Source organism: Chrysemys picta, chromosome 2 (assembly GCF_011386835.1).
Source record: "Chrysemys picta bellii isolate R12L10 chromosome 2, ASM1138683v2, whole genome shotgun sequence".
In the NCBI taxonomy this organism is placed as follows: domain Eukaryota; kingdom Metazoa; phylum Chordata; order Testudines; family Emydidae; genus Chrysemys; species Chrysemys picta.
In genome coordinates, this window is record NC_088792.1 from 91,437,649 (window position 1) to 91,452,784 (window position 15,136).

Sequence of the window (15,136 nt, forward strand, 5' to 3'; positions counted from 1 at the left end):
TCCGCGGGATCAACCCGGTGCAGCTCGCAGGCCGTCTCAAAGGCCTCCAGGAAGTCATCCATGTCCTCCCCCTCCTTGCGTGGGGCCAGGATGCACTTATCAAAGCTCCATGCAGTCCTGGGTCCCCCCTCACTCACCGCAGCCGGGGGTTCGCTGCCCTTCAATCTCGCCAGTTCCAGTTCATGCTGACGCTGTCTCTCATTCTCCTCCCGTTCATGCTGACGCTGTCTCTCTTCATGCTGTCTCTGTCTCTTTTTCTCCTCCCGTTCATGCTGACGCTGTCTCTCTTGTTCACGATCCTCCAGCTCTCTCAGTTTTAGCTCTTTCTCCCATTCCAGCCAATTCCGCTCCACGGATGCCGAACGTCGCCGGGAGGATCCTCTGCTGGCCGGCGAGCTTCGCCGGGAGGATCCCCTGCTGGCCGGGGGGGTCACGGCGCCCTCGGTATTTGCTGGGCTCCTCCCCACCCTTCCCCTAGGCATAGGAAGGAGGGGTCTCGGGAAGCCCTCAGCAGACGGCTGACCACTCCCAGCTGGGACAGACACTGGTGCCTGCGCTGCATTTGCCAGGCCGCTTCCCTGAGACGCAGGGATCAGTTCATTCGCGCGATCTTCCGCCTCCAGCCGGGCAACGAGCTGTTCTTTGGTGAGCCTCCCAATGCACAGCCCCCTCTGCTTGCACAGCTCCACCAGGTCGCTCTTAAGCCACTTGGCATACATCTTCCTGCTGGCCACTCACCGGCCTGTGTGCTCACAGCTCCCCACAGTTCCCAGGTAGACCCCTAGTGTGCCAGCCCTTCTCGAGGTCACCACCTCTCTGCCAGGGTCGAGCTGCAGACTCCTCCGCCCCTGGGACCACTCGCTGCGATCCCCCCGGGGGACCCTGTTACCGCAAAAGTCCTTCTCGCTGGTCACACACTCCCAGGGGTAATAACCGTCTCTCTCTCACTCTTCAGCATGCCTGGTCCCCGTCAATCCCCCTTCGTTTTACTGCTCCCCAGTCACTTACTGCAGGAAGCGCTGTCCATGGGGTGCAGTACATCCCGCCGCTGCCACCAGTTGTCACGGAGTATTGGGGGACTCAGAGCCCTGCACCCCCGGCTTCCTGCGATTCACCATGACTCTCAGCCAGCCAGTAAAGCAGAAGGTTTATTTGGATGACAGGAATACAGTCCAAGACAGGTCTTGCAGGCACAGACAACAGGGCCCCCCTCAGTTAGGTCCAGCTTGGGGTCCCAGGGCATCCCAGCCCACCCCCCTTTGGGGGGTCAGAGCCATCTCTGGCCCCCCCAGCCATCTCTCCAGCCCGCTTCCAGCACTCTGCTTTCAGCGACCCCTCCCACAGCCTTTGTTCAGTTTCCCGGGCCAAGGTGTCACCTGGCCTCCAACCCCTTCCTGGGCTCTCATGTTACACGCTCAGGTATTCGCCTTCGGGCAGACTCCCATCCCCCAGTGCAGACCATCCTAGCCACACTCCCCTGTCAGCATTCACAGACCACAGTAAGAACAGGCCCAGTTCGTCACAGCTTGAAATTTGGTTTGCCTCATGCAGTTCTCTGTAGTGTTACTGGTCCAAATTTGGGATCATTTGAGTATGGGGTTCCCAGCACTTGCGTCGCGAAACAGTTGTTTTGCGCGGCAAGTGCTGGGAGGGAGGGGCCGGGGCGGGGATTTGGGGAAGGGGTCCAATAGGGGCAGGGAGGGGGCTGAGTTGGGGCGGGGAATTTGGGGAAAGGGTTGGAATGGGGGCAGGGCAGGGGTGGGGAAAGGGTGGAGTCGGGGGGGGGGGGAAGTTGGCGCCTATGGTGCAGTCCCAGCTGCACTCCAGTCGTAGGAATTACAATACCTACAGACAGATTTCACGATGCATAATAGAAAGGGGCCATGACAAGGACACATTGCAGTGTAAGGTAAAAGTGAAGGAGCTGCGGAACGCCTACCACAAGGCGCAGGAGGCAAACCATCGCTCCAGTGCTGCACCGACGAGCTGCTGGCTCTACAAAGAGCTGGACGCGATACTCAGTGGCGACCCTACCTCCACTGCGAAGGCCCCTGTGGATGCTTCATTGGCTCACATGCCAGTCAAGAGTGGACCGAGCCAGGAGGAGGGAATCTTGGACGAAGAGGGAGAGGGGGACCCAGAGGCAGAGGATGACTCGGAGGCCAGAGATGCATTCAGCCATGAGCTCTTTACTACCCCGGAGGACCCTAGCCAGTCACAGCAGTCAGATCTTGGCAAAGCGCAAACAGGAGAGGAGGCCCCTGGTAAGTGGATCTGATTTTGGGAATTGCTGAAGCGAGTTGTTGGGGGCAGGAGGGTTGCAGAAAGCAGGCTTGTCTCCCACCGCATGCCTAGTCTGAGCGGTGGAACAGGCTGTCGATAGCCTCCCTCACTTCACGGGGATCTCCCTCAGAGATCTCCAGGAAACCCTTGTGGAGATATTGGGCAATCCGCTGCTGCAGGTTCCTTGGCAGTGCTACTTTGTTTCTTGCCCCATTAACGGTAACTTTCCCACGCCATTGTGCCATCACAGTGGGTGGGGAGAACCATTGCTGCATACAGGTGAGCCACACAGGGGCCAGGACGGAAGCCGCAGGCTTGGAGAAGACCCTTCCTTGATTCCCTGATCACCTTCAGTGATGAGATTGTGACGGGTTGGATCACAGAAACCCCCTTGGGAGCTGCCACCAGATGTGCAAAGACTACCCCTGCGTCTGTTTTCCCTGCCAGCTCAGGACTCCAGCACCCTGTCTTGCTGAGCCAGACACTCCTGTCTGGCTCCAGACACAGACCCAGGGTCTGAATCACTTGTCCCAAAGCTGCAAGTTTACCTGAAAACAGCTCGCAGTGGTGCGCTTATCTTTAGCACTCAGATGCCCAACTCCCAATGGGGTCTAAACCCAAATAAATCCATTTTGCCCTGCATAAAGGTTATGCAGGGCAAACTCATAAATTGTTCGCCCTCTATAACACTGATAGAGAGATATGCACAGTTGTTTGCTCCCCCAGGTATTAATACATACTCTGAGTAAATTACTAAATAAAAAGTGATTTTATTAAATACAGACAGTAGGATTTAAGTGGTTCAAAGTAGTAACAGACAGAACAAAGTAAGTCACCAAGCAAAATAAAATAAAATGCGCGAATCTATGCCTAATCAAACTGAATACAGATAATTTCCTCACCAGTTCCAGAGTGCTCCCTTTTACAGGCTAATCTCCTTTTAGCCTGGGTCCAGCAATCACTCACACCCCCTGCAGTTACTGTCCTTTGTTTTAGTCTCCTTCAAGTATCCTGGGGGGGGGGTGGAGAGGCTCCTTCTTTAGCCAGCTGAAGACCAAATGGAGGGGTCTCCCACAGGTTTAAGTAGACTCTCTCTTGTGGGTGGAGACCTCCCTCCTATGCAAAGCCCAGCTCCAAGATGGAGTTTTGGAGTCACCTGGGCAAGTCACATGCCCCTGCATGACTCAGTCTTTGCATTGTCCACATGGCATCTTGCATGTCTCCAGGAAGACTTCTCATGTGGATTGGAGCATTCCAAGATGCATTGTTCCCTAAGTGTCTCCTGATCAGGTACTTAACCTGGCAAATTCCTTCCTAAAGAAGCTGACCAAATGCCTCACAAAGCTTACTTAGAAATCAGGCAAGCATACAGCCCATATTCTTAAGCTCGAGTAGAAAATGATATATACGTACAAATAGGATGAATAGATATAGTAGATCATAACCCTTACGGAGATATGTTACATGGCACAGGCAGCACAAAACATATTCCAGTTATGTCATACATACATTTATAAGCACCCCCTCCCCATAAAGCCTTATGGGGTACACTGTCACACCCTCCCCCTGAACTTACTGCCAGAGACTTGGACACTGTCCATGGCGGAGGCAGTACCTGTAAAATTTCTGTTTGTTTCTGGTCACACTTCCTTTCAGTACCTTGAAACCATATGATGTCACTCCTGGGGGTTCTAGCCCGTTTTGGGGTCCCTGGTCCCCAGATGCTTGCAAACAGGTAGGGATGTAGTATTGCTAACAGAATGCAGGCAGCAATACTCATTAACGTGGAGGTATCTTGGCATTTAGCCACCAATGCCATGAGGCGGTGTGCCTCAGTTTCCCCTTCTACACAGCAGCATAGGCCTGTTCTGCTTTTGCTGCTTTTTACAGGTATGGGCTGTAAAGTAACATGCTGGTGGGGCTGTCCTGTCACCATCCCCAGCATGTATAACAGCTTATTCCACAAATCAAATATGTTCCACATCTTTAAAGGGTTTACCACTAGTGTGAATTCTTTTGTTTTATCCCATAGGTGAATTAGCAAAAGACACAAGGTTAACAGCAAATCTACAGTGGACAGGCTTCGTTCACTCAAGTTGACTTGTTTAGCATCCATTGCATTTTCCCAGTTCTCTGTGCCCTCTGGTAGACCCTCTGATGCAGATTCCTCTGCCTCTTTGGGGAAGACTTCTAGTTCGGGCAAGTGCTTGGGTCTTTGGCCAGGAAAGGGTGTACTACAACCATACTTGTCCTCGGCCCCTCCCTCTGGAGTTTCTCTGGGCTGGGCCCCCCTCCCTTGTGAAGTCCCTCCTATGAAGAGATTTCCCCCCCCCTGTCTTGGAGAGAGAGTTGTATCTCTTGCAAGTGTAGCAAGAACAGCAGCTTTCCCTGGGGTGTTCTGGACCCCTTTGGGCACCCCACTTTCTGTTTCCAATGGGTCAGCTGGATAGACCCCCTCATCCTGGAGACCTGACCCCCAGGTTTCCCTTAAAACCTGATCCACAGCAGAGGGGGCTGGCATTTCGAATGCAGACTTTTCACCCTCCTCCTGGGAAAGCCCCTCCCCACAAAAGGTGGGTGGACTCTCTGGCCCCCCCTGACCTTCCATTTGGGCTTCCCTCTTTGGGCTCCCCGCTGGGTCCGACACTCTTGTGTCCCCTGAAAGGGAAGGTGATCCTGCCCCAGCTGTGGACTCACAGCTACCAGCTACAACGGACCTCTCACTGGCCCGCAAAATCCCTCCCCTTCCACTCGGGTTGGGCTGGCACTCAGCTATAGAGTCCTTGGGGCCTGTTCCCACCACAGTGGTCCCCAGGACCCCAACTTCCACCTTTGGGACACACACCTCTGTGCACCCCAGGGCAGGCCCGGCCCCCTGCTGACCTGCAACTTCCTGGCAGTCAGCAGCTGTGGTGGCCTCCTTGCTACAAGGTGGTACATCCCCCTCCCCCGGGGAGATGATTAGGGGACAGGAGCGGGCTTCATCCAGCTCCTCCCTCTGGAACTTCCCTTGAGCCCCAGAGCTACAGGAACCCAGCTCCTCCCTCTGGAACTTCCCTTGAGCCCCAGAGCTACAGGAACAGGCTACAATCAGCCCTGCCCCTGAAGCTGCATCCTTTACTGCTGCAGAGGAATCTAAGAGACACCCTCCTATTCCCCCAGCAGTCTGTGTGACTTCGCCCCCCCTCTGGGGCTTTTGGCACAAGATTCCTTCTCACTGCTAACCAACCCTGGGACAGATTCTGCCACACTAAAGAAATCATTCCCCAGTAGAAACGGTGCAAAATTGTGTGCCACCGTTGCAACAGTCAGCTCAGCCTGCAAATCCCGAGTTTGCATGTGTACTTTAGCTAAAGGTGCAAGGACTTTGTAACCCCCGACCAGCTCTAATTCTGCCATTTTACCTGGCAACAGATCCTTCTCCTGGATTAGGTCCCTCCTGACCACAGAAATCTCAGCACCCGTGTCCCTTAATCCAAGAAGCATTTGACCATTCAATTTAACAGCATGCATATGCTCATTGCTGGGTTGTGTGGAAGCAAGCTTTACAAATCCTGTGTGGAAAGAGGCCACAGCCTGGCTCTGAGAAGCCGCAGCTTCACTCAGTAAGGGACACTTATTCCTCAGGTGCTCAGTGGACTTACAATGATAGCACCTCTTGGGCTCCTCTGCTTGCACAGGAAATTTGGGTCGAGTACCAGGGGAATGGGGAGGTGACCGCCCAGCCTCTTTTTTCCCAGACCCCGGGGTAAAACGGTGATTCTGCTTTCCCCCAACCTTATACCCTTCTGCCAGTGGTTTGTGTTTGATTGCAGCTTGGGCTTGTTCATAAGAGTCAGCATACTCAGCTAATTCACCCACTGCATTTACCTTTTTGTCCCACAAATACTGTTTTACCTCATCACTGCACATATTCAGGAAATGTTCCTGAGTAACTAGATCACACATCCCTTCAAAGCTGGTAATTCCTCTCCCCCGCACCCATTTATCTACCAAATCTCTCATTTCATTGGCATAAGCCACATTACTTAATCCAGATCCCCTCTTAAGGCTCCTGAATTTAACCCTGTAGGTTTCAGGTGTAACCTGAAACTGTTTCAAAACCAGTTCCTTAAATTTACCATAGTTTGAAGCATCATCAATAGGCATCTTATTGAATATGTCCAGAGCTCTGCCAGTCAATTTTGCTATCAATGTGGTCATCTTCTGATCTTCAGGGATGGCATGGAGGGTGCACAGTCTCTCAAAGGTGATGAAATATTCGGCAATATCGCTGGACTCATCATACTGTGGACATAGCCGCTCCCATTTATGGATTTTCGGGGAAGTGGAGCCAGCAGGGGGAGGGTTTCGTCTCTTTGACTCCATAACAGCCAGTTCATGCTTCCGGGCCTCCCTCTGGGCCTCCATAGCCCTCTCGTGGGCAGCTGCCTCTGCCTCCGCCCTCGCTGCCTCTCTCGCTGCCTCTGCCTCCACTCTCGCTGCCGCCCTCGCTGCCTCTGCCTCCGCCCTCGCTGCCTCGACCTCCATAGCTCTCTTGTGGGCAGCCTCTTCCCTTGCATGTTCTGCCTCCATGGCACTAATTTCTAATTGTCTTAGTTCCAGCCGTCTCTTATGTTCACTTTCTCTCTCTTTTGCTTCCAACCTGGCCAGCTTTAGTTTAATAGCAGCGTCACTGGTACTCATTGTCCTGCTTTCTCGTGCTGGGCTACAACCACTCTGCAGTTCACTGGAACTGAGATGCACTCAGCTCAGGGGATTCTTAGTTAACAGAGAGCTTCCTTTTCTGTCCCTACTTCCCTTGCCCGAAATAAGCAAACAGAAAATAACAAACCAGTAACCACTTTGTCTGTTCTCCAGCCACCACACTTAAAACTCACTTAAAATCACTACCAGTATCTCAAAGCAATCAACTATGCACAGATCCTGCTCGACTACGCCACTGTGACGGGTTGGATCACAGAAACCCCCTTGGGAGCTGCCACCAGATGTGCAAAGACTACCCCTGCGTCTGTTTTCCCTGCCAGCTCAGGACTCCAGCACCCTGTCTTGCTGAGCCAGACACTCCTGTCTGGCTCCAGACACAGACCCAGGGTCTGAATCACTTGTCCCAAAGCTGCAAGTTTACCTGAAAACAGCTCGCAGTGGTGCGCTTATCTTTAGCACTCAGATGCCCAACTCCCAATGGGGTCTAAACCCAAATAAATCCGTTTTGCCCTGCATAAAGGTTATGCAGGGCAAACTCATAAATTGTTCGCCCTCTATAACACTGATAGAGAGATATGCACAGTTGTTTGCTCCCCCAGGTATTAATACATACTCTGAGTAAATTACTAAATAAAAAGTGATTTTATTAAATACAGACAGTAGGATTTAAGTGGTTCAAAGTAGTAACAGACAGAACAAAGTAAGTCACCAAGCAAAATAAAATAAAATGCGCGAATCTATGCCTAATCAAACTGAATACAGATAATTTCCTCACCAGTTCCAGAGTGCTCCCTTTTACAGGCTAATCTCCTTTTAGCCTGGGTCCAGCAATCACTCACACCCCCTGCAGTTACTGTCCTTTGTTTTAGTCTCCTTCAAGTATCCTGGGGGGGGGGTGGAGAGGCTCCTTCTTTAGCCAGCTGAAGACCAAATGGAGGGGTCTCCCACAGGTTTAAGTAGACTCTCTCTTGTGGGTGGAGACCTCCCTCCTATGCAAAGCCCAGCTCCAAGATGGAGTTTTGGAGTCACCTGGGCAAGTCACATGCCCCTGCATGACTCAGTCTTTGCATTGTCCACATGGCATCTTGCATGTCTCCAGGAAGACTTCTCATGTGGATTGGAGCATTCCAAGATGCATTGTTCCCTAAGTGTCTCCTGATCAGGTACTTAACCTGGCAAATTCCTTCCTAAAGAAGCTGACCAAATGCCTCACAAAGCTTACTTAGAAATCAGGCAAGCATACAGCCCATATTCTTAAGCTCGAGTAGAAAATGATATATACGTACAAATAGGATGAATAGATATAGTAGATCATAACCCTTACGGAGATATGTTACATGGCACAGGCAGCACAAAACATATTCCAGTTATGTCATACATACATTTATAAGCACCCCCTCCCCATAAAGCCTTATGGGGTACACTGTCACAGAGATATCTTCCATAATGATCACATCCTGTCGAAAGTGTGGGGACAGGTATGATTATCAGGTGCCCCTTAGAGCCACGTGCCCAGTGTACAGCAGGGAAGAGTGATTTACCCTGCCCCTGCGGCTGCTCACCATTTTAGGGGTGTTGTGGCTCATGTGTGCTTGCCTGGGGTCAGCCAGTTAGTGACAGGTGTGTGAGTACTGGCTGTGTTTTAAAGACTGAATCAGTGTTGTCTGTGTTGCAAACAATACTGCTTCTGTAAAATGTTGTGTTTAAACTTCACAGAGATGACCTTGGGAGCCCAGTCTCCCTCTTTGTTATCAATGGCAGAATGGCTGCGCAGAATTAGAAAGCGGCCAAGAAGAACTAAGGAGGACCTTCTGCGTGATGTTATGATGCACTCCGCCGCCAAGAAAAAGGAATTGAAGGAGTGGTGGGACAGTGAGAAGAGGGACCAAAAGGAGAACGCAGCACACCAGAAAGAAGCCACAGAGCGGCTCCTAAACGTTATGGAACACCAAGAGGACACGCTCCAGGCGATACTAGCTCTTCAAACCGAGCAGTGCTGTGCCCGCCCTTCCCTGCAGCCGCTGTCACAAAACTCTTTCCCATGCGCCCCCCACACATTGCCAACACACTGTTATCAACCTCCCGGCTCCACTCTACCCGCAGCATTCCACTGCTCCCTCCTCACAGTCCAGCACTGTGGACTCCCACTACACTCAACACCCAACCCTCTGCAGTTTGGCCCAGCTGAAGTACAGCACCCACTGCATTGTACTCCAAAGGAGAAGGTTGGGTATGATCCCTGGACATACACAAATCTGTAGTCGTCCCAGGACCCCTCCTCCTCTTGAGACCTTCCCTTCTCCCATCCCCCATCTCCCTCCCTGCTGATTACTTTTTTCATTTGACTCTCTCCTCCAGTTGTCTTTTAATAAAAGAATTGTGTTGGTTTGAAAGCAATCTTTATTCTATTAAGTGAAAGCAAAAAGAGCACTGCAAAGCAACATACAATTATGTTAAGCCCCTTCTTGCATCATGTGCACCAATCACCTCCTAGCATTACAAGCACTGCAATCCCAAGCATAGCAACAAATATTAGTGGCTTTCAGCTTCAAATGGCTGCCTCAAGACACCCCGATCCTTATGGCCCTGCACTGTGCCCCTCTAATAGCCCTGGTCTCTGGCTGTTCAAACTCAGCCTCCAGGCGCTGAGCCTCTGCGGTCCAGCCCTGAGTGAAGCTTTCACCCTTCCCTTCCCAAATATTATGGAGCGCACAGCAGGTGGCTATAAGCATAGGAATACTGTCATCAACCATGTTCAGCTTCCCATACAGGCATCACCAGTGGGGTTTTAAACAGCCAAATGCTCACTCAACAGTCATTCTGCACTTGCTTAGCCTGTTGTTGAACTGCTCCTTGCTGCTGTCAAGTTGCCCCGTGTATGGCTTCATAAGCCAGGGTATTAAGGGGTAGGCGCGGTCTCCCAGGATCAAAATGGGCATTTTGACTTCCCCTACGGTGCTTTTCTGATCTGGGAAGAAAGTCCCTGCTTGCAGCTTCTTGAACAGGCCAGTGTTCCAAAAGATGCGTGCGTCATGCACCTTTCCGGACCAGCCTGCGTTAATGTCTGTGAAATGCCCACGGTGATCCACAAGCGCCTGGAGAACCATTGAGAAATACCCCTTGCGATTAATGTACTTGGTGGCTAGGTGGTCTGGTGCCAGAATTGGAATGTGCGTGCCATCAATCGCCCCTCCGCAGTTAGGGAAGCCCATTTGTGCAAAGCCAGCCACAATGTCACGCAATGTCCCGAGTCACAGTCTTTCAGAGCAGGGTGTGATTAATGGCCCTGCACACTTCCATCAACATGACTCCAACAGTTGACTTTCCCATTCCGAACTGGTTAGCGACTGATCAGTAGCAGTCTGGAGTAGCCAGCTTCCACAGTGCAATCACCACACGCTTCTCCAGCGACAGGGCAGCTCTCATTCTCATGGTTTTGCACCGCAGGGCTGGGGTGAGCTTATCACACAGTCTCATAAATGTGGCTTTCCTCATGCAAAAGTTCTGCACCCATTGCTCGTCATCCCATACGTGCATCACGATGTGATCCCACCACTCAGTGCTTCTTTCCCGAACCCAAAAGCAGCATCCCACTGTGGTCAGCACCTCCATGAATGCCACAAGCAATCTTGTGTCAGAGGTCCTACTTGTGGCATGATCAATGTCGCACTTCTCTTGCCTTTGTAGTTTAAGGAATAACTCCACTGCCACTCGTGACATGTTGGTCAGAGTGAGCAGCATACTGGTCAGCAGTTCGGGATCCAACCCTGCAGCCCAAAAAAGGCAGGGCATGCAGTACACAAACCCTTGAAAGATGGCACCAAATGCAGATGGAAGCACATAGATTGCTGGAATGCGAAGCAATGCCTCACAGGGCATTGGGACAGGACCCAGGAGGCCCCGCGACCCCCTCCACCGTCCCACAACTCTTAGTGGCAAAAGAGAAAGAGGTGCTTTGTGGGATAGCTGCCCATAGTGCATTGCTCCGAATAGCGCTGCAAGTGCCACAAGTGTGAACAGGTTATTGCGCAGGCAGCTCTCAGTGTGAACGCACAACAGCGGTTTTTCTTCTGCGCTCTCTGAGCGGCGCTGTAACTGCCGGTCATGTAACTTTGCCAGTGCAGATGTGCCCTACGTGCATAGGACAGGTTCACAAGTACTGAGACTGAGGGCTTGTCTACACTGGTAATTTACAGCACTGCAACATTTTGGCTCAGGGGTGTGAAAAAACACACCCCTGAGTGCAGCAAGTTTCAGTGCACCCAACGCTGGTAGCTACACGCCTCATGGAGGTGGGTTTTTTAGAGCGCTGGGAGAGCTCTCTCCCAGCACTGTGCCACGACCACACAAGGCACATTAAAGCGCAGTCAGTGTAGACTAGCCCTGAGGAGCAGCATGAGAACACCCACTGAGATGAATGGTGCAGTTCATACATCTCAGACCTCCTGTTTCAAGCTGTATTCATCTCCATGGGATGTTTGCTGAGAAAAATCTAATTGAGGCTTCTTCACACCTCTCAGCCTCCTGTGCTGCAAATAGATAGGGAGAGGTCCTTCCCTATATACTGGGCCCAGGTTTGGGGTAGGAACTCTGCATCTCCATTCTTCTGCCCCTTCCTATCTCTGACTGTTATAGGCACACTTCACAGCCCAACAACCTTCCCACCTCTCCATGGCCCCTCCAAGCTTATGAGAGGCATGGAGTGGCAAGGAGGAAAGTTGAGTTGAAGGGCGGGGGGAAAGGCTCAAAGCAAATAATTCTTTCTTAGGGTATGTCTACACTGGAAACTTCAAAGCGCTGCCGCGGGAACGATCCCACAGCACTGCTTTGAAGTGTGAGTGTGGTCGCGTATGAGCGCTGGGAGAGAGCTCTCTCAGCACTCCTGGTAATCCATCTCCACAAGGGGATTAGCTCTGAGCGCTGGGTCTACACTTGCACGTTAAAGCTCTCAAACTTGCTGCGCTCAGGGGGGTGATTTTTCACCCCCCTGAGCAGGGCCGGCTTTAGGCCAATTCAGCTGGATCGGACCCCGCGCTAAGAGGGCCCCGCAGTTGTCCACTCCGAGCCCAGATCACTTCCCCCTCCTCCCCTCCCCTGAACGCTCCGCCCCCCGCTCCTCCCCCTCCCCTGCTTCCCGCGAATCAGATCAGGGGGGGCGCGAGGAGGGATCCGGTGAGGCGCAGCCCAGTCCGGCTCCAGCCAAGCACCCCTGGCCCCGGCGGCTCTGGCTCCAGCTCGGGCCCCAGGGCGCCGGCCCAGCCCCGGCCCCGCGGCTCCGGCCGAGCACGCTGGCCCAGCCCCAGCCCCGCGGCTCCGGCCCGGGCACGGCCAAGCACCCCCGGCCCGAGCTGCTCCAGGCCAGGTCGGCTCGGGCCACAGGGTGCCGGCCCCAGTTCTGGCCGAGCGCGTCGCCCCAGCCCCGTGGCTCCGGCCCGGCCCCAGCGCTGGCCGAGGACCCCCGGCCCCGGCCCGAGTGGCTCCGGCCCGGCTCGGGCCCCGGGGCGCCGGCCCCGGTTCCGACCAAGCGCACCGGCCCGGTCCTGGCCCCGCGGCTCCGGCCCGAGCGGCTCCGGCCTGGCTCGGCTGAGGTGCCGGGGTACTGGCCCCGGCCGAGCGCACCGGCCGAGCACCCCTGGACCCGGCCCCAGCAGCTCCGGCCCAGACCCAAGCCCCTCGACCCCGGCTGGAGCGGGGCCCGATTCCTGGGGGCGGGGCTTTCAAGCAAGAATCGGGCCCCGCTCTTGCTAAAGCCGGCCCTGCTCCTGAGCCAGCAAGTTAGAGCACTATGAAATGTAAGTGTAGACAAGCCTTTAATCAATTCCCGTGGCTATTACCAACTCTTGGGAGAGCAGAGTGAAGACTGTGTTGCATGGGGAAGCATAACTTTGTATTTCCTAGGTTTCAGAGTAGCAGCCGTGTTAGTCTGTATGCGCAAAAAGAAGAACAGGAGGACTTGTGGCACCTTAGAGACTAACAAATTTATTAGAGCATAAGCTTTCGTGGACTATAGCCCACTTCTTCGGATGCATATAGAATGGAACATATATTGAGGAGATATATATACACACATACAGAGAGCATAAACAGGTGGGAGTTGTCTTACCACCTCTGAGAGGCCAATTAATTAAGAGAAAAAAAAAAAACTTTTGAAGTGATAATCAAGCTAGCCCAGCACAGACAGACAGTTAGATAACAAGTGTGAGAATACTTACAAGGGGAGATAGATTTCAATGTTTGTAATGGCCCAACCATTCCCAGTCCTTATTTAAACCGGAGTTGATTGTGTCTAGTTTGCATATCAATTCTAGCTCAGCAGTTTCTCGTTGGAGTCTGTTTTTGAAGTTTTTCTGTTGTAATATAGCCACCCGCAGGTTTGTATTTCCTAGTTTTCAGAGTTTTTACATTTGTGTCACCTTACATTTTCATTTCTTGATTTTCAGAAGCTTAAGTTATGCATTCTCCTACATTCTGTTAGGGCATGAGACATCACTGGGCAACCTTAACTCTGCATTAGCCAAGTTTTTTGGTCATTTAATTTGGTTAGCACTAACAATATGCATGTACACAAACTATAAACAATCCCAACTCAAAAAGAGTTTACAAGCTAAAGATGCACACGGGTGCCCCATCTTGGATTGGCATCCAAAGTGGCAATGCTTGAAGTGTGATGATGGTACTAAATATTTTGACTAGTCCTACTGACTCTGAAGTGCTGCATGCCTTTCAAGAATTGTGGATGCTCAGCTACTTTTAATAGTAGAACCAAGCAGACAACATAAGTGTGGGAGAAAGGTGCAGTGGAAGGCACTTTTTTAGCCTTTCCTATTGTCTTGTATGTGTAAAACTTCATTTTTCATTCTTTTTTATTTTGTTATTTTTAAAAAGTTTTTAAACCTTGCCTTGTCCATACTAGAAAGTTTACCACCAAAAGTTCAGCCAATACAGTGTCAACAACAAAACTATTTCAGCAGAGTGTGTTCACACATGGTTGTTGGTGCCAATGCTTTCTGTCCAGACAGTGTTAATTTGTATTGCAGAAGGCATACTGCACTGTAGGAAGCCATCCCAGTGTCTTCCACGCCATCTTCAGGAATGCTGCCTTGTGAGAAATAATACTGTATTGTGGGATACCCGCACACTTCTTAGGGAATTGTAGGAATTTAGAGTTAAATGCTCACAGTTCTCTCTGTTGACATATATACTTAGGTTTAAGCATTTGAACAGTCCCATTGAAGTTATGGGATTACTCATGTACTTAACGCCCATCTTGTCCAGGATAGGAGCCTTTGTTTGTACTTTTGTATTTTTTCCAACATTTGCCTCATTGCCTTTTTCTGTAATTTTTAACAAAGTTGTAGACTTTTTCTAATTATCTTTTTAGGTTTTTTTTAACTGATGTCTCCTTGGGTATTTTAAATATCCAAATAGAGATGTTGTGTCTGTATAAAATAAGTTTTGACTTCCTCATACTCTGTAGAACATGCAAACATATATTGAACTCCACCCTCTGCTATCACTAACTTCCTTGTCCTTCCTCCCCTCCGTTTCCCTAGTACACTGGAGGCTGTCTCACCAGTCCAAAGAGGAATGAATGACACACACAAGTCTATTTCAGGCCCTTATCTCAGGGCACAATTTGTTGTTTAAACACAAAACTCAAAGAATTCCCCTGATCAACATAGACTAGCTCCCAGAGGCTTTTTCCTGACCAGCCTCCCACACTATAGAACAATGCTCACAACTCTCCTTTCTGCTCACTATCTGCTCTTCAATCCCAGCAGGCAATTTTTTTGTTTTTGTTACATGCTGTCCATCGTGTGACCCTTTTGCTCTCATTTCATTCATCTGGGGAGGTGAACTAAGCTTGGCGCAGGTGCAGCTGAGTCCCAACTCCTCTAAAAGCCAGCTCACCCTGTGATATGCCCTATCTCCATACATATAATTTGTCTAAACTAGAACCAAATACAAATCCTACACTAGTTAATTCTGCAAATGGTCACACTACTAACAAATGAGCAGAATTACGTGCAAAAGCATATTCCAAAGTCTTTTGCAGTGGAAAAGCTGAAGATAAAATTCTGCTGAATTTAAGCCTTTATCTGAGAAATAGAAATGTATGTTTGAGACTTCAACTAAGATAATATTA

At 51.1% G+C, this 15,136-nt stretch overlaps 1 protein-coding gene across 1 annotated transcript; it reads left to right on the forward strand.

The window, feature by feature from the left end:
* The first annotated feature begins 1,320 nt into the window (after nt 1–1,320).
* On the forward strand, nt 1,321–9,383 carry LOC135981402 (uncharacterized). The gene is made up of 2 exons (XM_065583739.1): nt 1,321–2,264; nt 8,707–9,383. The coding sequence occupies exons 1-2, from the start codon at nt 1,742–1,744 to the stop codon at nt 9,249–9,251; spliced, it is 1,068 nt and encodes a 355-aa protein (XP_065439811.1). The 5' UTR covers nt 1,321–1,741; the 3' UTR covers nt 9,252–9,383.
* The last annotated feature ends 5,753 nt before the right edge of the window (nt 9,384–15,136 follow it).

Excerpts from the sequence above, each read along its gene's own strand:
- LOC135981402 (XM_065583739.1), top strand. The coding sequence starts at position 1,742 with ATGGGGGCAGGGCAGGGGTGGGGAAAGGGTGGAGTCGGGGGGGGGGGG. Across the intron at positions 2,265-8,706 it reads AACAGGAGAGGAGGCCCCTG|AGATGACCTTGGGAGCCCAG; the intron begins GTAAGTGGATCT and ends TAAACTTCACAG.